Below are 25,486 nucleotides of genomic sequence, written 5' to 3'. Positions count from 1 at the left end.
CCCTTCAACAGATGAATGGATAAGGAAGATGTGGTCCATATACACTATGGAGTATTATGCCTCCATCAGAAAGGATGAATACCCAACTTTTCTATCAACATGGACGGGACTGGAAGAGATTATGCTGGTATACTTATACAAATGTCATATGAAGACATACAGGGAAGAAGATCATGTGAAGACGGAGACAGAGAGTTGACATTAGCTACAGGTCCATGAATTAGCTACAGGTCAAAGCAGTCAAGGACTGCTGATAATCACCAGAAACTAAGAAAGAAGCCTGGAGCAGATTCTCCCTCAGAGACTCCAGAAGGAATCAACCTTGCCAACACCTTACTTTGAACTTCTGGTCTCCTTGAACCATGAGAGAGAAAAATTTGTTGTCTTAAGCCACCCATTTTGTGATAATTTGCTGTGGCAGTGCTAGGAAGCTAATTTACACCTGTTTAATAATGGTTAGCTCTACGGAAGAGATTCTATATATTTCTATATTGCTTGAATATTTTACAGTGAGAATTTGTTATTGCATGGCTATTTTGCCAATAAAAATAAATAACCCACATTTTATGTTGGAATTTTTGACTCTGTCATTTATCAAGTATGAAATCTTGAGTGTATCATTAAACATATGAATGTCTCAACTGTTTCTTTTGTAAAATGGGGATAGTAACATCTACCCTTCTCACCTTCCAGGGTAGTACTGGAGTCCCCATGGACCCTTTTTGTCTCATTGTCCACATACATTTCTCCTCCAAAATGGCTCTAGAGACTTTACCATTTACACTACCATCTCTGTCTCTAATTCATGTTGCCAGGCTCTAGCAGATTCATTTTACCAAAAACACCACTAAACACTCCTTTCCTTTTTGAAACCTTTCAATGTTTCCTCATTACCTATTAAATTGAATCCAAACTTCTTAGTAGTTCAAGACCTACTATATTCTGAGCATCACCTACCACCTAGGCTTATCAATCTCCACTGCTTCCTTGGTAGAGGGAAGCCAGGTTTGTGGATAATCTTTGAACCTTGAGCCTTGCCTTTTTCAGCCATGCCATTGTGTATGCTTACCCATGTACATGAACTATCCTCCATCCTAACCCCCTTTCCAGCTTCATGGATTCTCCCATGGCCCCACAATAGAAGTATTTCACTGTCCTTTAACTCCTGAAGCACAAACCCTCTGTATTTAATGTATATTAATCACCACCCCCCCCCCATTAAACTGCAAACTCCTTTTGAGAAAAAGAACTTTATTCACAGTGGTGCCTAGCACGCTATTTTAAGGAGAGTAGGTGATCAATATGTATTTGTCACATAAATGAATAGCAGTGACAAAACATTTGACTTTTATAGAATTGATATGTGTTCTAAAATAGTTTTAAATTATAAACAAAAATCATATTCTACTAGTACATACCAGTACTGTCACAGTAGCTGTAAAATACTGAAATACCTCCCTAACATTGCCTCTTGCCCCCTGAATGCCTCCCACCGCCATTGTCGGCCTGGTTTCTCTTCCCCTAGGAGCATCTGGACTCCCAAACTACCCTAACTAAAGAATTAATATCTTCCACAGCAAGGAGCACTCTCTTCCCCAGCCATATGGCCAACAGTCTAGAGGTGGAAGTATCTATTCTGACTGATCAAGTCCCCTGCAATACTGTTAAATTACCCCTAATTATAAACAATTTACACAATTTGAAAATGAGGCTTCTTCTCACTGCAAAATTTCATGGAAGAGTCAGCAGATCCAATAGAGAGGAAAATGAAATTCTGTCAGTCTCTGAAGTTTTAGGGTACATCCATTAGGACTCAATCTTCATGTAAACCAGAAGATAAGCGGTTTCTCTCCTAGAAGAAAAAAATGCAACAGCATAACAGAAATGAAACATTCATAGTTAATTGACACATTACTAATTCATGATAGGACAAGCATCAGAAAAGTTTCTGGTTGTTGAATCAAGTCTTCATCTATCCATCACCACAGAGGGGAAAAAATGGGTAACCTGGGAAAATAGCAACTTAGCTTCTATTAGTTGATATCTGTATCAGGGGTTGACAAACTACCAGGCCACAAGCCAGATCTAACCCTGTTTTTGCAAGTAAGTTTAACTAGAACACAGCCACATTCATTCATTCATGCATTGTCTGTGGCTGTTTTTGTGGTACAAGATCAGAGTTGAGTGGTTGCAACAGAGACTATATGGCTCACAAAGCCCAAAATGTTTACTATCTTGTCCTTTACAGAAACAGTTTGCCAAACCCTGATCTAAATAATGAGAGAATCACTGGCAACCAGAAAGGGATAAAGAATGGGCACCAAAAGGAGATGTTCAGAAGAAAGAAAAGACAAAGATAAAAAGTAGAAGATTGTGAGAGGATTTCAAACAAAAATTTCACCTTATTCATTATTTTTCAAGTGATAAGGTCCACTACTACAGCTGAAATCATTTCAAATACCACCTCTGGTATACAATGTCACCCCAAATCCAGAAACTCAATGGAAAAATTTACAAAGTCTCTCTGCTTTAACTTCATCTGGAGGCAGAGGAGTAGGGGACACTAATTTGATCCGGCCCTTGGAATTCAGCTAAAGAGCTATCAAATCATTCTTTTTTTAAAATTTAAATTCAATTAGCAAAGGTATGGTACATCATTGGTTTTTGATAAAATGTTCAGGGATTCATCAGTTCAGTATGACACCCAGTGCTCATCAAATCATTCTGAACACCTGTGAACTCAACTGGAGATCTAAGAAAAGAAGTGCTGCAATTCTACAAATAGAAAAGTCACCACTTTTTTGCAAGGTAGGAGGTGCAGAGAAGTGAATCTGAAGCAATATATGGGAAGATAAACCTCAGGGGAAGGGAGCCTCCATAAGCTGGCTACGAAAAAGTTAAATAAGCAACAGTGTGTAAAATAAGAATTTTTAGAAGTCTGTTCCACTGGGAGATGATGTCCCTGCTGAAAGGTGCTCAGGAGGCAAAGCCAGGCAAAATCCCAGGTCAGACGATATGGTCTCATGATCCCTAGGGTCACTAAAAGAACAGGGAGCCTGAGTGTGGCAGAGTTCCAAGCATTGCAGCAGGGAACCTGGCTTCAAACAGCAAGCCCAGGAGTGGTTCTTCTGCTTGGTGTTGCCATAAACCTTGAACCACTGCATGGCTGGGGGACCATTCTCGAAGCAGGAGCCCAGAAAAAGGCAGAACTGCAGCAAGACCCCCCCTCCCTGTCCTGGGAGGAGCAGCACAGGTGTGTACCACAGGAGTCTGTGAAGTTTGGAGACTCAAAAGGGGGGGGGTCACATGTCTGAGATAAAAATGCTGCATCACAGGCTAGGTGAGCACTGCAGACAGAAACCAGGGAGACACAAGTAATTGCTTTTCCCTGATGGTGCACTGGGGAGTGGGGAGTGCAAGCTTTCAGCTCCAAGGCTGGAGATCAGGCTGCCATAGTTTTCATTGTCATCCCCCCAATTGGCGCTGAAGCCTTCAGGGGAAAAAATCCCACATAGAGCAATCCAGAACTACTTATACTGAGCCTAGCCTCCTTTGCAAGGGGGCGCAATACCACTCAAGCAAAGACACATGAGAATCAGTGCAAAATGTCCCTCCCCCAGAATATCAGCAAGAACATCTGGCTAATACCAACTTTACTTATCATACAGAACTGCAAAACTCCAGTGCTAGGAGAAAACAGTATTTAGAATTCATGGGTTTTTCTCATGATTCTTTAGTTTTTCAGTTTTAAATTTTTTCCTTTTTACCTAATTTCTTATTTTATTAACTCTTTTTCTAGGTCTTTTTTAATTTATATTTTTACAGTTACATCATATATATTTATCATTTTTGATTGCTTTCATTGTATTCAATTTTATTTGTGTATACATATATTTTTTTCTTTCTTTACAATCTTGGGATCTAGTTTCTTCTGACAAACAGACCAAAATACACCCAGGATCTAGTTTATTATTCTGTTCTGTTCACCTTCTGTTTAATTTTATTGTTTCTTTTATTATTTTTATTTTTTATTTTATTTTTTCAGTGTTCCAAGATTCATTATTTATGTACCACACCCAGTGCTCCATGCAATATGTGCCCTCCTTAAGAGAACCCAGATATAGACTCACAACTCTATAGTCAAATAATCTTCAACAAAGCAGAAAAAAATAACCAGTAGAAAAAAAGACAGTCTCTTCAATAAATGGTGCTGGGAAAATCTATAAAGAACTCCTCAAACTCAACACTCAAAAAACAGACAATCACGTCAGAAAATGGGCAGCAGACATGAACAGACACTTCTCCAAAGAAGACATACACATGGTTAACACACACATGAAAAAATGTTTCCTTTTTCTTTTCTCTTTTTTGGTTTCTAATTTCTTCTGATTTGTTTAGTGTATATCTTTCTGGCATCACTGTTGCTATTTTTACCTTTTCTGGTCTCGAATTTCATCTATTCTTCTCTGGACATATGACAATGCAGAAGAACTCAACCAAAAAAAGAGAACAATAGACAGTACTCACTGCCAGGGATTTAATCAATGTGGATATAAGTAAGATGTCAGAACCAGAATCTGATAATAAAACAGAACTAGAATGATAATAAAGATACTATGGGTCTTGAAAAAAGCAAAGAAGACGTCAGAAAATCTCTTTCTGGAGAAACAGAAGAATTAAAATCTAATCAGATTGAAATTTTAAAAAGGTATTACTGAGATGCAATACAAAATGGAGGCTCTAACTGCTAGGATAAATGAGGCAGAAAAGAGAGTCAGTGATATAGAAGACAAAATTATGGAGAATAACAAAGCTGAAAAAGAGAGATAAACAACTATTAGATCACAAGGGAAGAATTCAAGAGATAAGTGACACCACAAGAAAAACAATATTACAATAATTGGGGTCCCAGAGGAAAAAGAGACAGAAAGGGGGCAGAAGGTTTACTTGAGCAAAATATAGAGGATGACTTCCCTAACTTGAAAGGAAACAGGCATTCAAGTCCAGGAGGCACAGAGAATTCCCCTCAAAAATCAATAAAAATAAGTCAACATCTTGATATATAATAATGAAGCTTGCAAATTTCAGAGACAAACAGAAAACACTGAATGCAGCTTAAGACAACAGATGCTTAATCTATAAGGGTAGAAACATAAGGCTGGCAGCAGATCTATCCACAGATCCAGCAGGCCAGAAAGGACTTGAATGATACATTCAACATGCTAAAGGGGGAAAATATGCAGCCAAGAATACTTTATCCAGCGAGTCATTCAGAGTGGAAGAAGTGATAAAGAGTTAGGACAAAAAAAAGAGCCAGGACAAACAGAAACCAAAAGAATCACTAAACCAGCCCTGCAAGAAACATTAAAGGGGATAATTTAAGCAAAGAGAGAGCCCAAAAGTAACATACACCAAAAAGGAAAGATAATCTAGAGAAACAGCAACTTTATAGGTAATACAATGGCACTAACTTCATATCTTTCAATAATTACTCCCAATGTAAATGGACTAAATGCTCCAATCAAAAGACAAAGGGAATCAGAAAGAAAAAAAACACAAGACCCATCAAAATGCTGTCTATAGAAGACAAATTTTAGACCCAAAAACACCTCCAGACTGAAAGTGAGGAAATAGAGGGGCACCAGGGTGGCTCAGTCATTAAGCATCTGCCTTTGGATTAGGTCATGATCCCAGGGTCCTGGGATCGAGCCCTACATCAGTCTCCCTGCTCAGTGGGAAGCCTGCTTCTCCCTCTCCCACTCCCCCAGTTTGTGTTCTTGTTCTCACTCTCTCTCTGTCAAATAAATAAATAAAAATCTTTTTTTTTTAAACTACCATCAGGGAAATTCAAATAAAAACTACACTGAGATACCACCTTACACCAGTTAGGTGTAAAATTAACAAGACAGGAAACAACAAATGTTGGAAAGGATGTAGAGAAAGGGGAACCCTCTTACACTGTTGGTGGGGATGCAAGTTGGTGCAGGCACTTTGGAAAACAGTGTGGAGATTCCTCAAAAAATTAAAAATACATCTGCCCTATGACCCAGCAATTGCACTACTGGGTATTTACCACAAAGATACAGATGTAGTGCCCAATGTTCATAGCAGCAATGGCCACAATTGCCAAACTGTGGAAAGAGCCAAGATGCCCTTCAATGGACAAATGGATAAAGAAGATGTGGCCCATAAATTCAATGGAATATTATGCCTCCATCAAAAAGGATGAATACCCAACTTTTGAATCAACATGGATGGGACTGGAGGAGATTATGTTGAGTGAAATAAGTCAAGCAGAGAAAGTCAATTATATGGTTTCACTTACTTGTGTAACATAAGAAATAACATGGGGGACATTAGGAGAAGGAAGGGAAAAGTGAATTGGGGGAAACTGGAGGGGGAGATGAACCAGGAAAGACTGTGGACTCTGAGAAACAAACTGAGGGTTTTAGAGGGGATGGGGTAAGGGGATGGATGAGCCTGGTGGTAGGTATTAGGAGGGTACGTATTGCATGGAGCACTGGGTGTGGTAAATTAAACAACAAATTTTGGAACACTGAAAAATTAAATAAATTATAAAAAATTTAAAAATTTAAATAAGTGAGGAAGTGGAGAGCCATTTATCATGCTAATGATATAATTAATATATTAATTATAAATATTTATGTAAATATTTATGCCCCAGCTTGGAGCAGCCAATTAATAACAAACATAAAGAAACACAATAATAACAATAATATGGGACTTTAACACCCCACTCACAGTGATGGGCATATCATCTAAGCAAAAGATCAACAAGAAAACAAGGGATTTGGATGACACACTGGAGCAGATGGATGTCACTGATATATAGAGAGCATTCCATCCTCAAGCAACAGAATACACATTCTGGAACATTCTCCAGAAGAGATCACATATTGGTTCACAAATCAGGTTTCAACCAGTACAAAAGACTGGGATTATTCCCTTCATATTTTCAGACCACAGTGCTTTAAAACTTGAACTCCAGAAAATTTGGAAGGAACACACGTACATGGAGGTTAAAAAGTATCCTACTAAAGATTATTAATGGGTCAATCAGAAAATTAAAGAAGAATTTTTAAAAATTCATGGAAACAAATGAAAATGAAAATACAACTGCTCAAATCTTTGGGATGTAGCAAAGACAGTCCTAGAGAAAATTACATAGCAATACAGACCTTTCTCAAGAAACAAGAAAAGTCTCACATATACAGGCTAAATGTACACCTAAAGAAGCTAGAGAAAGAACTGCAAAACAAAGCCTAAAACCAGCTGGAGAAGAGAAATAATAAAGATTAGAGCAGAAATCAATGATACAGAAATTTTTAAAAAAACAACAGTAAAACAGGTAAGTGAAATCAAGAACTGGTTCTTTAAAAGGATTAATAAGATTGACAAACCCATAGCCAGACTTATCAAAAGAGAGAGAGAGAGAATGAAAGAGAGAGGCCCCAAATTAATAAAATCATGAATGAAAGAGGAGAGATCACAACCAACACAAAATAAATACAATTTTAAGAATACAGAGCAATGATATGCCAACAAATTAGGCAATCTGGAAGAAAAGGATGCATTCCTAGAAACATGTAAATTACCAAAACTGAAACAGGAAGAAATAAAAAAACCTGATCGGACCCATAACGAGCAAGGAAACTAATGCAGTAATGAAAAAACTTCCCAAATAACAGAGTCCGGGGCTGGATGGCTTCCCAGGTGAATTCTACCAAACATTTAAAAAGAAGAAATCATTATTCTTCTGTTTCAAAAAATGGAAATGTAGGAAAACTTCCAAACTCACTATAAGAGGCCAGCATTACATTGATCCCCAAACCAAAGACCCCATCAAAAAGGGGAATTACAGACCAATATCCCTGATGAACCTGGATGCAAAAATTCTCACCAAGATACTAGCCAATAGGATCCAACAGTACATTCAAAGGATTATTCACCAGGACCAAGTGGGATTTATTCCTGGGCTGCAAGGGTGGTTCAGTATCTGCGAATCAGTCCATTGATACACCACATTAATAAAAGAAAGGACAAGAATGATATAATTCTCTCAATTGATGCAGAAAACGCATCAGACAAAATACAGTATCATTTCTGTATTAAAATTAAAGCTCTTCACAGTGTAGGGATAGAGAGAACAGACCTCAATATCATAAAAGCCATCTGTATGGCAATTCACAGACCTGTACCCCTGGGGCTAATAATACATTATATGTTTATTAAAATTTTTTAAATTATATAAAAAAAATAAAAGCCATCTGTAAAATACCCACATTGACCATCATCCTTAATGGGGAAAAACTGAGAGCTTTTCCCCCACAGTCAGGAATATGACAGGGATGTCCACTCTCACCACTGTTTTTCAACATAGTACTCAAAGTTCTAGCATCAGGAATCAGACAACAAAAAACAAATAAAAGGCATCCAAAACACCAAAGAAATCAAACTTTCACTCTTCACAGATGGCAGAATACTTTATGTGAAAATCCCCAAAGATTCCACCAAAAAACTGCTAGAACTAATATGGGAATTCAGCAAAGTGGCAGAATAAAAAAAAACAATGCACAAAAGTTCACTGCAATTTTGTACAGTAGTAATGAGGCAGCAGAGAGGGAAGCCAAGGAATCTATCCCATTTCCAACTGCACCAAAACCAGATAACATACCTAGGAATAAACCTAACCAAAGAGGTAAAGGATCTGTACTACAAAAACTATAGAACACTTATGAACGAAATTAAGGAAGAAACAAAGACATAGAAAAATCTTCTGTGCTCACAGACTGGAAAAACAAATACTGTTAAAATGTATATGCTACTCAGAGAAATCCATCCATTCAGTGCAAATCCTATCAAAATGCCACCAGCATTTCTCACAGAGTGGGAACAAATAATCCTAAAATGGGTATGGAACCAGAAAAGACCCTGACTAGCCAGAGGAATGTTGAACAAGAAAACCAAAACTGGTGGCATCACAGGCTGGATTTCAAGCTATCTTACAAAGCTGTAATCAAGACAATATTTTATTGGCACAAAAACAGACATATAGACCAATGGAACAGAATAGAGAACCTAGAAAAGGACCCTTATCTCTATGGTCAACCAATCTTTGACAAAGCAGGAACGAATACCCAATGGAAAAAAAAAAGTCTCTTCCATAAATGGTGCCAGGAACATTGGACAGTCACATGCAGAAGAATGAAACTGGACCATTCTCTTACATCATATGCAAAGATAAACTCAATGTGGGTGGAAGACCTAACGTGAGACAGGAATCCATCAAAATTCTAGAGAGGAACACAGACTGCAACATCTTTGACCTCGGCTGCAGTAACTTCTTGCAGACACGTCCCCAGAGGCAAAGAAAACAAAGGCAAAAATGAACTTCTGGGACTTCTTCAAGATAAAAAGCTTCTGCACAGCAAAGGAAACAGTCAACAAAACAAAGAGGCAACCCATGGAATGGGAGAAGATGTTTGCAAATGACATTACAGATAAAGGGCTAGTATCCAAGATCTGTAAAGAACTTCTCAAACTTAACACCAAAAAAACAAATAATCCAGTCAAAAAATATACAGAAGATATGAACAGACGTTTCTCCAAAGAAGACATACAAATGGCTAACGGACAAATGAAAAACGTTCAACATCACTAGCCATCAGGGAAATTCAAATCAAAACCACACTGAGATAACCATCTTACACCAGTTAGAATGGCAAAAATCAACAAGGCAGGAAACAACAAATATTGGCAAGGATGTGGAGAAGGGGAACTCTCTTACACTGTTGGTGGGAATGCAACCTAGTACAGTAACTCTGGAAAACAGTATGGAGGTCCCTCAAGATGTTAAAAATAGAGCTACCCTCCGACCCAGCAATTGAACTACTAGGTATTTACCCCAAAGATACAGACACCGTGAAAAGAAGGAGCATCTGCACCCCAGTGTTCATAGCAGCAATGTCCACAATATGCAGAAGGAGCTGTGATGCCCTTCAACAGATGAGTGGATAAAGAAGATGTGGTTCACCTCTTACAATATTGGTGGGAATGCAAGTTGGTGCAGCCACTTTAGAAAACAGTGTGGAGATTCCTTAAGAAATTAAATATAGAGCTACCATATGACCCTGCAATTACACTACTGGGTATTTACCACAAAGATACAGATGTAGTGAAAAGAAGGGCCATCTGTACCCCAGTGATCATAGCAGCAATGGCCAGTCACCAAACTGTGGAAAAAAACAAGATGCCCTTCCATGGACAAATGGATAAAGAAGATATGGTCCATATATACTATGGAGTATTATGCCTCCATCAGAAAGGATGAATACCCAACTTTTGTATCAACATAGATGGGACTGGAAGAGATTATGCTAAGTGAGATAAGTCAAGCAGAGAGAGTCAATTATCATATGGTTTCACTTACCTGTGGATCATAGAGAATAACATTAGACCTGTCCACAGAGACCTGGCAAGCCAGAAAGGGCTGGCAAGATATATTCAGGGCACTAAATGAGAAGAACATGCAGCCAAGAACACTTTATCCAGCAAGACTGACATTCAAAATGGATGGAGAGATAAAGAGTTTCCAAGACGGGCAAGGCTTAAAAGACTATGCAACCACCAAGCCGACACTGCAGGAAATATTAAGGGGGGTTCTATAAAAGAGGAAAAACCCTAAGAATAGCATTGAACAGAAATATAGAGACAATCGACAGTAAGAAAGACGTCAAAGATAACATGATGTCAATAAAAACGTATCTCTCAATAATCACTCTCAATGTGAATGGCCTAAATGCGCCCATAAAACGACACAGAGTTGCAGATTGGATAAAAGGCCAGACCCATCCATATGTTGTCTACAAGAGACCCATTTTGAACCTAAAGATACACCCAGACTGAAAGTGAAGGGATGGAGAAGCATCTTTCATGCCAATGGGCCTCAAAAGAAGGCCGGGGTAGCGATTCTCATATCAGATAAATTAGATTTTAAACTAAAGACTGTAGTCAGAGATACAGAAGGACACTACATAATTCTTAAAGGGACTATCCACCAAGATGATCTAACAATTGTAAATATCTACGCCCCCAATATGGGAGCAGCCAATTACATAAGAAAACTATTAATCAAGATAAAGAGTCATATTGATATGAATACATTAATAGTAGGAGATCTTAACACGCCTCTCTCAGAAATAGACAGATCATCGAAGCAGAAAATCAATAAAGAAATAAGAGCATTGAATGACACATTGGACCAGATGGACCTCATAGATATATACAGAACATTCCACCCTAAAACAACAGAATACTCATTCTTCTCAAGTGCACATGGAACCTTCTCCAGAATAGACCACATACTGGGTCACAAATCAGGGCTCAACTGATACCAAAAGACTGAGATTATTCCCTGCATATTCTCAGATCACAATGCTTTGAAACTGGAGCTCAATCACAAGGAAAAGTTCAGAAGGAACTCAAACACCTGGAAGCTAAAGACCACCTTGCTTAAGAATGCTTGGATCAACCAGGAGATCAAAGAAGAACTTAAACAATTTATGGAAACCAATGAGAATGAAGACACTTCACTCCAAAACCTATGGGATACAGCAAAGGTGGTCCTAAGGGGGAAATTCATAGCCATCCAAGCCTCCCTCAAAAACATTGAAAAATCCAGAATACACCAGCTGTCTCTAAACCTTAAAGAACTAGAGAATCAACAACAAATCAAACCAACTCCACACGTAAGAAGGGAAATAATCAAGATTAGAGCAGAGATCAATGAGGTAGAAACCAGAGATACAGTAGAACGTATCAATGAAACTAGAAGCTGGTTTTTTGAAAGAATCAATAAGATCGATAAACCATTGGCCACACTAATCCAAAAGAAAAGAGAGAAAGCCGAAATTAATAAAATTATGAATGAAAAGGGAGAGATCACAACTAACACAAAGGAAGTAGAAACAATCATCAGAAGTTATTATCAACAGTTATATGCCAATAAGCTAAGCAACCTAGATGAAATGGATGCATTCCTGGAAAACTATAAACTCCCAAAATTGAACCAGGAAGAAATTGACAACCTGAATAGACCGATATCTAGTAACGAGATTGAAGCAGTGATCAAAAACCTCCCAAAAAACAAGAGCCCAGGACCCGACGGATTCCCTGGGGAATTCTATCAAACTTTCAAAGAAGAAATAATACCTATTCTCCTGAAGCTGTTTCAAAAAATTGAAGCAGAAGGAAAACTTCCAGACTCTTTTTATGAAGCCAGCATTACCCTGATCCCCAAACCAGGCAAAGACCCTACCAAAAAAGGAGAATTTCAGACCAATATCACTGATGAATATGGATGCTAAGATTCTCAACAAGATCCTAGCAAACAGGATCCAACAGCACATTAAAAAGATTATCCACCATGACCAGGTGGGATTCATCCCTGGGTTACAAGGATGGTTCAACATTCACAAATCAATGTGATAGAACAAATCAATAAGAGAAGAGAGAAGAACCACATGATCCTCTCAATTGATGCAGAAAAAGCTTTTGACAAAATCCAGCATCCGTTCCTGATTAAAACGCTTCAAAGTATAGGGATAGAGGGAACATTCCTGAACTTCATCGAATCTATCTATGAAAAACCCACAGCAAATATCATCCTCAATGGGAAAAAGCTTGCAGCCTTCCCAATGAGAGAATAACATTAGGAGAAGGAAAGGAAAAGTGAATTGGGAGAAATGGGAGAGGGAGATGAACCATGAGAGACTGTGGACTCCGAGAAACAAAGGGTTTTGGAGGGGAGAGGAGTAGGAGGTTTGGAGAGCCTGGTGGTAGGTATTATGGAGGGCACATATTGCATGGAGCACTGGGTGTGGTGCATTAACAATGAATTCTGGAACACTGAAATTAAAAATAAATTAAAAAAAGAATATGTGGTTTATATATACCGTGGAATATTATTCAGCCATCAAAAAGGATGAATACCCACCATTTGTATTGACATGGATGCAACTGGAGGGGATTATGCTAAGTGAAATAAGTCAAGCAAAGAAAGTCAATTATATAATATATAAATAACATAAAATATCATATATATAATATATGAATATATATAACATAAAATATCATATATATTATATATGAATATATATAAATAAATTATATATTATAAAATATTAATATATAAATATATGGTTTGAGTCAGATGTGGAACATATGGACTAGCACTGAGGACCATAGGGAAAGGGAAGGAAAACTGAAGGGGGAGAGATCAGAGAGAGAGACAAACCATTAGAGACTCTGGACTCTGGGAAACAATCTGAGGGTTTCAGAGGGAAGAGGAGTAGGGTATGGGGCAGTTGGGTGATGGATATTAAGGAGGGCACATGTTGTGATGAGCAATGGGTGTTATACGCAACTAGTGAATCACTGAACACTACATCAAAAACTAATGAAGTACTATTTAGTGGTTAACTGAACATAATTTTTAAAAAGATGAAAAATAATAAAACCTTCATCCTGTGGCACCTGGGTGGCTCAGTCAGTTAACCGTCTGCCTTCAGCTCAGGTCATGATCCCAGTGTCCTGGGATCAAGCCCTGCATCAGGCTCCCTGCTCAGTAGAGGGTCTGCTTCTCCCTCTGCCAGCTACTCCCCATGCTTGTGCTCTCTCACTCAAATAAATTTTAAAAATCTTTAAAAAAAAAAAAAACTTAATCCAGCTTTTTTTCTCTAGCTTCCCCTCTGTAGTCATTGATTTTTAAAAATACATTTGTAGCTATTTATTAAATGCAAGCACTATATTGGCCAAAGAAAAAGAGAAGAATGATCCTTAATCCCAAACAGTTCATGGTCTAATATAAAATAAAGTTATACATGCAAACAGTTACAAACAGGGTGGTCCTTGTTATAAAGGACATATGCTAAAAGTGCAGGGCAAGCATATGAGAAAACCCTACAAATCCAGCATCAATCAGTGAATGTTTTACAGAGTAGGAAAAGCCATGAGCAGAGATATTAAAGCATAAGTGGGTATTTGCCCAATAATAAATTAGGAGAGGGCAAAACAGACCAGGAACTGCAAGTGCAAGCCATTGGAGGATATGATGCTGGCGAGCTAGTTGTACTTTAGTATTATTGGCATCTAAATTGTGAAAAATGCATGGTATGGTGAGATGTAATGAGAGATGAGGCTGAACAGTCACTGGGGAGTTATCCAAATACAAGTAGAAGCTAAATCCATAAGTTTCATACAGTAAAAGAACCCTGTGTAAACTCATTTGGTTTCCATCACTCAAACACTTCTCTTACCAGCGGTAGTTATGATTTCCATAAGTACACTGGATGTCTTCCCAGGATACCTAGAAGTACATAAATAGATGAAGTGAAGCATCCAGCTAGCATATGTTAAGCACCCAGAGAGTACGGGGTGCTACAATGTATCCTTCCTCACTCATCCAGACAAACCCACCCCTAAGTACCTCTCAAGGCCTGGATCGTTCAGTGATAGGACACCATGTTTACGAAGGCACTTTTAGTACTCTGTTCCCTCTATTTAAACTTGATTGTGCTTGGTTCTAACTTACATATATCTAATTCTTCTTACTTTGCTTAAGTCTCCCACAAAGCACGAAGACACCAAAAACCTAGACACTGAGCTAAGTGAACTCTCAGAGGGCTACACACCGAATGGGTACTTCATGCAGAAAAGGACTTTAAGCAGAATCAGACCTATAAGTAGAACAAACCGATGGTTGCCAGAGGGGAGGCAGGGATGGGCAAGAGAGGTAAAGGGGAGTGGAAGATACAGGCTTCCAGTTATGGAATGAGTAAGTCACATGAATAAAAGGGACAGTATAGGGCGCCTGTGTTTCTCAGTCAGTTAAGCATTTGACTCTTGATTTCAGCTCATGTCATATTCTCAGGGTCGTGAGTTCAAGCCCCACATAAGGGGTCTGTGCAGAGCCTGCTTGGGATTCTCTCCCTATGCCCCACCCACTTGCTCTCTCTTCCTCTCTCTTTCTCTTCCTCTCTTTTTTCTTAAAAAGAAAAAGGTACAGCATAAGAAATATAGTCAGTGAAACTGTGATAGCATTGTACAGTGACAGATGGTAGCCACAGTTGCAGTGAGCACAGCATAGTGTACAAACTTGTTGAATCACCATATTGTATATCTGGAACTAAGGTAACATTGTGTCACCTGTACTTGAATTTTAAAAAGCTTTTTATAAAGAAAAGGACTGTTTAAAGGCCCTACACAAAGAGAGAACTGGCCCACAATGTGTGTTGAACTGGAGGACCCATCTAGTCCTGTCAAAATTTATTACAGGTGGCTAATTCAGGACAAGAGGAAATTTTGGACAATGTTCTTACCCAAGAAACATTGGAATCGTTGAAGCAGAACCATTTTCCATCCACAGAATTCTGGATATAGGCACAGTAATGACCAAAGTCAGCTGCCCCCACGTGGGCAATCACAGCAAAGAGCTCATACTGTCTTCCAAGCTGGAAGGACATAAGGTACAAAATTATTCACCCATCATGCCTCCTTTTCTAACTGTAGTCTAGAATAAAGAAACATTATTTCATCACATTCCAAGCACTAGTACTTCAAGGGGGCTAGAAAATAGTCTTTGAACTAAAAAATCTCACAATTAATTAAGCCACAATTATAATGCTGTGAACCAAAAAAGGAGAAGAAATAATCATCTGAGAAAAGTTCCCCAGAGAAGACATGCTTGAATTGATCTTGAAGGATAAACAAGACTAGCAGACAAGTTCTAAGTAGGGGGTATACTCAAATAGGCCCCAAAATTCCAAAGACTTGGCAGCACAGCATAACAGAGCATGTTGAGGAAATGGGAGGCATGGAGGGTGCTGGGAAGCAGGATATGTGGTTACAAAGGTCAAGTCAAGAATTAGAACTTTAGGGGCACCTAGGTGGCTCAGTTGGTTAAGTGTCTGTCTTTGGTTTGCGTCATGATCTAGGGGTCCTGGAATCGAGCCCTGTGTCAGGCTCCCTGCTCAGTGGGAAGCCTGCTTCTCTCTCTGCCCCTCTCCCTGCTCGTGCTTTCTCTATCTCGCTCATGTAAATAAATAAAATCTTTTTTTTTAAAGAATTAGAACTTTTTTTTTATACTTTCGAGTTTTTATTTAAATTCCGGTTAGTCACACAGAAAGGATATGGTGAAGGAACAGTAAATAAAGCCTAAGCCAAGCAGGAGAAGAGAAATAATATAGAGCAGAAATCAGTGAAATAGAAACTAGAAGAGCAGAACAGATCAATGAAACTAGAAGCTGATTCTATGAAAGAATTAAGAAAATTGATAAATGTCAGGCCAGACTTAATCTAAAGAAAAGAGAAAGGACACAAATTAATAAAATCATGAATGAAAGGTGAGAAATAATGACCAATACCAAGGAAATAGAGAAAATTATTAGACTTATTATCAGCAGTTATATGCCAACAAACTAGGCAATCTGGAAGGAATGGATGCATTCCTGGAAACTTTTAAACTACCAAGACTGAAACAGGAAGAAATAGACAATCTAAACAGGCCAATAACCAGTAAGAAAATTGAAATAGTAATCAAAAACCTCCCCAAAAGTTAGAGTCCAGAGCCAAATGGATTCCCAGGGGAATTCTACCAAACATTTAAAGAAGAAATTATACCTATTCTAGTGAAGCTGTTCCAAAAAAATAGAAATGGGAGGAAAACTTCCAAACTTCCTCTATGAGGCCTGTATTACCCTGATCCCAAAAACAGACAAAGACCCCATCAAAAAAGAATTATAGACCAATATCCCTGATGAATATGGATGCAAAAATACTCAAGATCTAGCCAATAGGATCCAACAGCACATGAAAAGGATTATTCACCATGATCTGGTGGGATTTATTCCTGGGATGCAAGGGTGGTTCAACATTCACAAATCAATCAATGTGATAGATCATATTAACAAAAGAAGAGACAAAGAGACATATTATCCTCTCGACTGATGCAGAAAATGCATCTCACAAAATACAGCATCTTTTCCCGATGAAACCTCTTAAAAATACAGGGATAGAGGGAACATACCTCAACATCATAAAGCCATCTATGAAAAGCCCACTGCACACATCATTCTCAATGGGGAAAAACCTGAGACCTTTTCCCTTAAGGTCAGAAACACAACAGGGAGGGCCACTGTCACCACTTTTGTTCAACACAGTACTAGAAGTCCTAGCCTCAGCAATCAGACAATAAAAAGAAATAAAAGGCACTCAAATTGGCAAAGAAGTCAAACTCTCTCTCTTCACAGATGACACGATACTTTTTGTGGAAAATCCAAAAGACTCCACCCCTAAATTACTAGAACTAATATAGCAATTGAGCAATGTGGCAGTATACAAACTTATTGCACAGAAATCAATTGCATTTATATACACTAACAAAGTTAATGAACAAAAGAGGAATTAGGGAATTGATTCCATTTAAAATAGCAACCAAAACCATAAGATACCTGGGAATAAATCTAACCAAAGAGGTAAAGGATCTAAATTCTAGAAACTACAGAATACTTATGAAGAAATTGAGGAAGACACAAAAAGTTGGAAAAACAGTCCATGCTCATGGATTAGAAAAATAAACATTGTGAAAAGGTCTGTGCTACCTAGAGCAATCTACATTTCAGGGTATTTCCTATTAAAATACCACTGACATTTTTCACAGAGCAGGAACAAATAATCCTCAAATATGTATGGAACCAGAAAAAAGACACTGAATACCCAGAGGAATGTTGAAAAAGAAAGCCAAAGCTGGTGGCATCACGATGACCGACTTCAAGCTGTCTTACAAAGCTGATATACAAGACAGCATGGTATGGGCACAAAAACAAATACACAGATCAATGGCACAGAATAGAGATCCCAGAAATGGACCTACATTTCTATAGTCAACTAATCTTCAACAAAGCAGGAAAGAATATCCAATGGAAAAAAGACAGTCTCTTCCATAAAAGGTGCTGGGAACATTGGACAGTCACATGCAGAAGAATGAAACTGGACCATTCTCTTACACCATATGCAAAGATGAACTCAAGGTGGAAGGAAGACCTAATTTGAAACAGGAATCCATTAAAATCCTAGAGGAGAACACAGGCAGCAACCTCTTTGACCTTGGCTGCAGCCAACTTCTCCTGCAATTTCTTGCAGACACATCCCCAGAGGCAAGGAAAACAAAGGCAAAAATTAACTTTGGGGACTTCATCAAGATAAAAAGCTTCTGCACGGTAAAGGAAACAGTCAACAAAACTAAGAGGCAATCCAGGAATGAGAGAAGATATTTGAAAATGACATAAATATTTGCAAATAACATAAAGGGCTGGTATCCAAGATCTATAAAGAATTTCTCAAACTCAACACCCAAAAAACAAATAATCCAATCAAAAATAGACAGAAGACATGAACATAACGCTTCTCCAAAGAAGGCATACAAATGGCTAACAGAAACATGAAAAAGTGTTCAACATCACTAGCCATCAGGGAAATACAAATCTAAACTACACTGAGATATCACTTTACACCAGATAGAATGGCAAAAATCAACAAGACAGGAAAAAAGTGTGGGCAAGGATGTGGAGAAAGGGGGACCCTTTTACACTGTTGATGAGAATGCATGCTTAGTACAGCCACTCTGGAAAACAGTATAGAGATTCCTCAAGATGTTAAAAATAGAACTACCCTATGACCCAGCAATTGAACTACTAGGTATTTACCCCAAAGATACAGACATAGTGAAAAGAAGGGGCACATGCACCCCAATGTTCATAGCAGCAATGTCCACAACAGCCAAACTGTGAAAGGAGCTGAGATGCCCTTCAACAGATGAATGGATAAAGATGATGTGTTTCATATATACAATGGAATATTACTCAGCCATTAGAAAGGATGAATACCCCCTATTTGCATCGACATGGATGGAGCTGGAGGGGATTATGTTAAGTGAAATAAGTCAAGCAGAAAAAGAAAATTATCTTATGCTTTCATTCATAAGTGGAACATAAGGAATAGCATGGAGAACCACAGGGGAAGAAAGGGGAAACTGAATGGGAAGAAATCAGAGAGGGAGACAAACCATGAAAGACTCTGGACGCCAGGAACCAAACTGAGATTACAGAAGGGAAGGGCTTGGGGATTGTGTAACCCAGTGATGGGTATTAAGGAGGGAACATATTGCATGGGTCTTGTATGTAAACAATGAATCTTGGAACACTACATCAAAAACTAATTACATACAGTATGGTGGCTAACATAACATAATAAAAATGATAATAAAAAATTTAAAATTTAAAAAAAGGGAAAAAACCACCGTGAGTTTTGACACTGGGAAAAATTAATTTTTTTCAAAAATAATTGGTTCTGAAGTGCCTGGATGGCTCAGTTGGTTGAATGCCTGACTACTGATTTTGGCTCAGGTTATGATCTCAGGGTCTTGAAAGAGTCCCCACGTCCTGCTCTGTGCTCAGCAGGGAGTCTGCTTGAGATTCTCTCTCTTCTTCTTCCCTTCCCTCTGCTCATGCTCTCTCTCTCTCTCTCTTCCTCCCTCAAATAAATAAATAAATAAAATTTTAAAAAGCAAACAAATCTAAATATTGGCTGGGCATCAATGATATTATGAAATTATGAGATGCACTGTTGGTGGGAGTGAAAACTGTTACAGCCACTGTGGAAAACAGTATGGAGATTCCCCCAAAAAGTTAAAAATGGAGCTATTCTACAATCCAAAAGTCACATTACTGGGTATTCACCCAAAAAAATACAAAACACTAATTCAAAGGGGTATATGCCCCCTGATGATTATAGCAATATTATTTACAATAGCCAAGATATAGAAACAGCTCAAGTATCCATCAATTGATGAATGGATAAAGATGTGATATACACACACATACACACACAATGGAATATTATTAAGCCATTAAAAGAATGAAATTTTGCCATTTGCAACAATATGGATAGAGCAAGAGAGTATAATGCTAAGTGAAATAAGTCAGTCAGAGAATGACAAATACCACATGATTTTACTCATATGAAACAAACTGAGGGTTTTAGAGAGGAGGGTGGGTGAGCCTGGTGGTGGGTATTAAGGAGGGCACATGTTGCACGGAGCCCTGGGCGTAGTACATAAACAATGAATTCTGGAACACTAAAAAATAAAAATAAAATAAAATAATAAAAATTATTTCACTCATATGTGGAATTTAAGAAACAAAACAAATGAACAAAGAAAAAAATAGGAGAAAGACAAACCAAGAAATAAACTCTTAACCGTGGAGAACAAACATATGGTTTGGGTAGGTTGGTACGTGGGTAGGTGGGAAACGGTAGAAAGAGGTGATGAGGATTAAGAATACCCTTATCAAAAAAAAATTTTTAAAGAGTACACTTGGGGCTCCTGGGTGGCTCAGTTGGTTAAGTGACTGCCTTCAGCTTGGGTTATGATCCCAAGGTCCTGGGATCGAGTCCCACGTTGGGCTCCCTGTTCAGTGGGAGTCCACTTCTCCCTCTCCCGCTCCCCTGCTTGTGCTCTCTCTCTCTGTCAAATAAATAAATAAAACCTTTAAAAAAAGAGTACACTTATCACCATGAGCACTGAGTAATGTATAGAATTGTTAAATCACTATATATCATACACCTGGATTTTATATATTATATATAATATATATATATTGTGTAATTATATGTATAATATATAATATAATACTGTACAGTAACTATACTGGAATTAAAATTTAAAATGATAAAGAAGAAATTATGAGATAGAATTGGTTACATCTAGAGAAAGAGAGCTTAGTCTTTAGAAAGACATAATGAAATACTTCAAATGAAAGGGCAGAGTCTGGGACTTGCTTCAGAATAATCCAGTAGGGGGTTGGAAAAAGAAGAGGGTGAGGATGTTGGTAAAGCTAGATTGGTCATGGGTTTTGATAATGTTTAAACTGCTTGGTGGACATGGGAATTCACTGTATAATTCTTTGCTATTTTGGTATATATTCAAGATTTTCAATCACAATGTCTTTTTAAGTGGAAAAAATTTGTATTTAAATTCAGTTAGCTGGGGCACCTGGGTGGCTCACTCATTAAGCACTTGCCTTCAGCTCAGGTCATAGTCCCAGGTCCTGGGATTGAGCCCCTCATTGGGCTGCCTGCTCAGCGGGAAGCCTGCTTCTCCCTCTCACACTCTGCCTGCTTATGTTCCCTCTCTTTTTGTGTCTCTCTCTGTCAGATAAATGGACAAAATCTTTTTAAATTAATTAATTAATTCAATTACCCAAGGTGTAATACATCATTAAGTTTTGATAGAACGTTTGATGATTCATTAGTTGAAAATTTTAAGATGTTATTTCATCTGTTTTCTTATTAAATGCCACATACAAGTGAAATCATAAGGCATTGTCTTTCCCTGACTTATTTTGCTTAGCATAATACTCTCTAGTTCCTTCCAGATGACCATAGGGGAAAGGAAAGAAAAATAAAGTAAGATGAAAATAGGGAGCCAACCATAAGAGACACTTAATTCCAGGAAACAAATGGAGGGTTGCTGGAGGGGAGGTGGGTTGAAGGGGTAATTAGGTGGTGGGCATTAAGAAGGGCACTTGATGTAATGCACACTGGGTGTTATTTGCAACTTACCAATTACTAAATTCTACCCCTGAAACTAATAATACAGTATATGTAAAATACATTGTATTTAAATAATTTTTTGGAAAGATATTTCATTATGATATACTTCATAGTATACAAATAGAAATAAGGGGGCGCCTGGGTGGCTCAGTGGGTAAAAGCCTCTGCCTTCAGCTCAGGTCGTGGTCCCAGGGTCCTGGGATCGAGCCCCGCATCTGGCTCTCTGCTCAGCGGGGGGCCTGCTTCCTCCTCTCTCTGTCTGCCTCTCTGCCTAATGATGATCACTGTCAAATAAATAAATAAAATCTTAAAAAAAACACACAAATAGATATAAGGAAAACTCAAAGAACAGAAAATGAGAATCTTATGAAACATATGCACTAAATAGGTAAAGAAACCAGGTTATATAGGAGCTATTATATTATTAGGCCTCAGTTTTTATTTTTTATTTTTTAAATTTAAATTTCTCATTGTGTTCAGTTAGCCAGTATATAATACATCATTAGTTTCTGGTATAGTGAAATTTTTTAAATTTAAATTGATAGATATATCTCTCTCTCTTCCTTATCCATTCATCTGTCAATGGAATCTCGGCTCTTTCCCTAGTTTGGCTATTGTGGACATTGTTGCTATAAACATTGGGGTGCAAATGCCCTTTCAGATCACGATGTTTGTGTTCTTTGGGTAAATACCTAATAGTGCAATTGCTGGGCCGTAGGGTGGCTCTGTTTTTAACTTTTTGGAGAACCTCCATACTGTTTTCCAGAGTGCCTACACCAGCTTGCATTCCCACCAACCCTTCCTCCACATCCTCACTAACATCTGTTGTTTCCAACTTGTTCATTTTAGCCATTCTGACTGGTGTGAGCTGGTATCTCATTGAGGTTTTGATTTGTATTTCCCTGATGCTGAGTGATGTGGAACATTTTTTTCACGTGTCCGTTATAGGCCTCATTTTTAAGATACCATGTTTCTACAGCATGAATAAATAGTAAAGAGCATGAAAAAAACAATCCATATAAGTCATTTTTAAGATACCATGCTTCTATAGCATGAATAGTAAAGAGCATGAAAAAAACAGTCCATATATATACAATATATGTATATATAATTCTATATTGCTACATGTATATGTTGCTACATGTATATGTACATTGCTACATGTATATGTAGCAATATAGAACTTACTAAATGTAACATTTCAAACCTAAAAAAAGATATTTATGTTATATTTTTTCTCAGAATTTCCCAGTAAGTTATTAGCTCAGGAAAGCTGAGTTCAACTTTACTCTGATTAAATTTGGCCCAACAAACTGGATCTTTTGTTACTATCCTCAAAGTAGGTATAAGCTGTTTTAAAAAGAAAGGTTGGTATTATGTTTAGAACCCAAGATCTTGTGTTTACTTATGTATATATGTATTATATACTTCATTTAAGCAGAAGGCCCTGAATTATGGGTTCCTCCCCTTCCTTAGTGCTGTGAGGGATATGAACAAAGTCCAATACTTAGAAATAATCGGGGGGGGGGGGTGGAGATGAACCATGAAAGACTGTGGATTCTGGGAAACAAACTGAGGGTTTTTGAGGGGGTGGGTGAGCCTGGTGGTGGGTATTAAGGAGGACACGTATTGCATGGAGCACTGGATGTGATGCATAAACAATGAATCTTGGAACAATGAAAAAATAAAATACAGTTTAAAAAAAAGAAATAATGTTTCAAGTCTTTTTTATTTAAATTCAATTAATTAACATACATTATTAATTTCAGAGGTAGAGTTCAGTCATTCATCAGTTGTATATAACACCTAGTGCTCATTACATCACATGCCCTCTTTAATGCCCATCACCCTGTCACCTCATCCCCTCACCACCTCCCACCCTCCACGAACCCTCAGTTTATTTCCTGTGGTTAAGAGTCTTTTATGGTTTGTTTCCCTCTGATTATGTCTTGTTTTATTTTTCCCTCCCTTCCCCTATGTTCATCTGTTTTGTTTCTTAACTCCATTGTCTTTCTCTGACTTATTTCACTTAGTATAATACCCTCTAGTTCCATCCATATTGTTGCAAATGGTAAGATTTCCTATTTTTTTAATGGCTGAGTAATACAGCATTGTATATATGTACCACATCTTCTTTATCCACTCATCTGGCACCAGCACCCCACTGCTTATAGCAGAAATGTCCACAATAGCCAAACTAGGGAAAGAACTTGGATGTCCATTGATAGAAGTATTTTGAATCTTATAAGAAAAGCAACCACATACAGCAAATGTTGGTGATAGTAGTATGGTAATAACAAGCCATCATTTTTAAATTTAAGAACACACAGGTTTCCATCATTAAAATACTGTTTTAAAAAAATAAATGTTTCTTGAACATATGAATGTGTTTCTATGAATCACACCAAGCAGCTGCTGGTAAGTTTTCCTCCCTTTGTGTGCCCCAAGCATGTCCAACATAGGCTTTGATTTATGAGATGCTATAATGGCAAAGATGAGATGACCAAAAGTGCTATGTCTGTTGAGTGCGTGACTTTAAGCATCTTAGGGGAAGAGAGGCAAAATCAAGCAGACAAGGGGTCTGAAGAGATGGAGGATGGAAGGGAATTAAGGAGCTTCTCACCTGTTCCTCAGCATTACAGAGGTCTTCTTCAATCACAAGGACCTGACTTAAATCCAAGGTCTGGGGGAAATAGAGTGAGTGGCAAATCTTTTCTGTCTGAGAATTCCTGATGGAGAACCGCAAGAGGTGGATTGTCAAGGTCTGGGGCAAATGGGTCAGCTTCAAGACCTGAAAAAGCAAAATTACTATGGAGATGAAGTCCTAAGGCACTTGAAATGGGTAGATTTAGAGAAATACCAGGGCCGATGGTGTGTTTTTCTTCTCCAAAATGGATCAGAATGATATAATACAGAATTAAGGGCTCCCATCTGCTGAATCTGTTGAGCTCTTCACAGAAATCATGAGCAGCCATAGGGCTCTGCACAAGAACCAGGAACCACAGGAACTAGAGTCTGCTCTAAAGAGCTAGTCTAACTCTGCATGGAAAACTGCCTGCTGCTCTTGGACCTTCTCTTATCTTTTTTTTTTAAGATTTTATTTATTTATTTTGTCAGAGAGAGTGAGTGCGCACAAGCAGGGGGAGCAGCAGGCAAAGAGAGATCTGAGCAGGGGGCATGGCAGGCAAGGGAGAAGATTCCCCTATGAGCAGGAAGCCCAAAGCAGGACTCAATCCCAGGACCCTGGGATCATGACCAGAGCTGAAGGCAGATGCTTAACCAACTGAGCCACCCAGGCATCCCTTCTCTTATCTTTTAAAAGGCTCTGTCCCTCTCAGTAATGGGCCTCTGAAAATTGGGATCCCCAGATCCCAGATACTAGCCAGAATATAGATTCCCTCCCTCAACCAACACATGGTACCCTCTATGAAGTTTCTATCAGGAAATCCATTAAAGGCAACCCCAAACTATGGTAGTATCTGGTTTCAGAGAGTGAGTACCTGTTTCCCACAAGTCTTTTTCCCACATTTCTCACAGAAACATTTGCTTTTGCCTGATAATTCCCTGGGTTGGAAGAAACATCGAAGGGCATCCTCCTGTATCAGAAGATCAAAGAAAAATCGGAGTTAGTATTTACCACCCTACAGATGGGATAAAGTTTTTCTTCTGGTTCTCTCCGTGTCCTCCCCCCTGGCCCAGTGTGGTGCATGTGGCAGGATCTCCAAAAGGACCTAGTGACTGGATTGAAAAATAGGAGGGAGCACTTGATAAGGTAGCAGGGTGAGGAAAGAAAGTA

General features: G+C 38.3%; 1 protein-coding gene across 2 annotated transcripts in view; it reads right to left on the bottom strand.

Annotated features, from left to right (window-relative positions):
* Positions 1 to 1,238: 1,238 nt before the first annotated feature.
* The window catches only part of USP18 (ubiquitin specific peptidase 18), a 63,528-nt gene continuing 39,280 nt past the window's right edge, over positions 1,239 to 25,486 (bottom strand). Inside the window, exons 7-11 of one of the 2 annotated variants that reach the window (XM_080812448.1) lie at positions 25,191 to 25,286; positions 24,314 to 24,481; positions 15,399 to 15,530; positions 14,337 to 14,386; positions 1,239 to 1,852 (exon numbers count right to left, since the gene is read on the bottom strand). In XM_080812448.1, the coding sequence (XP_080668574.1) occupies positions 1,807 to 1,852; positions 14,337 to 14,386; positions 15,399 to 15,530; positions 24,314 to 24,481; positions 25,191 to 25,286 (492 nt within the window). In that variant the 3' untranslated portion in view covers positions 1,239 to 1,806. The remainder of the gene's footprint in view (positions 1,853 to 14,336; positions 14,387 to 15,398; positions 15,531 to 24,313; positions 24,482 to 25,190; positions 25,287 to 25,486) is intronic. The other variant, XM_080812449.1, reaches the window with a different exon arrangement.

Source organism: Martes martes (assembly GCF_963455335.1).
Source record: "Martes martes genome assembly, chromosome: 8".
NCBI classification, from domain to species: domain Eukaryota; kingdom Metazoa; phylum Chordata; class Mammalia; order Carnivora; family Mustelidae; genus Martes; species Martes martes.
Note: the sequence above shows the minus strand (reverse complement) of the source record. Positions and strands in the feature narration are given on the sequence as shown.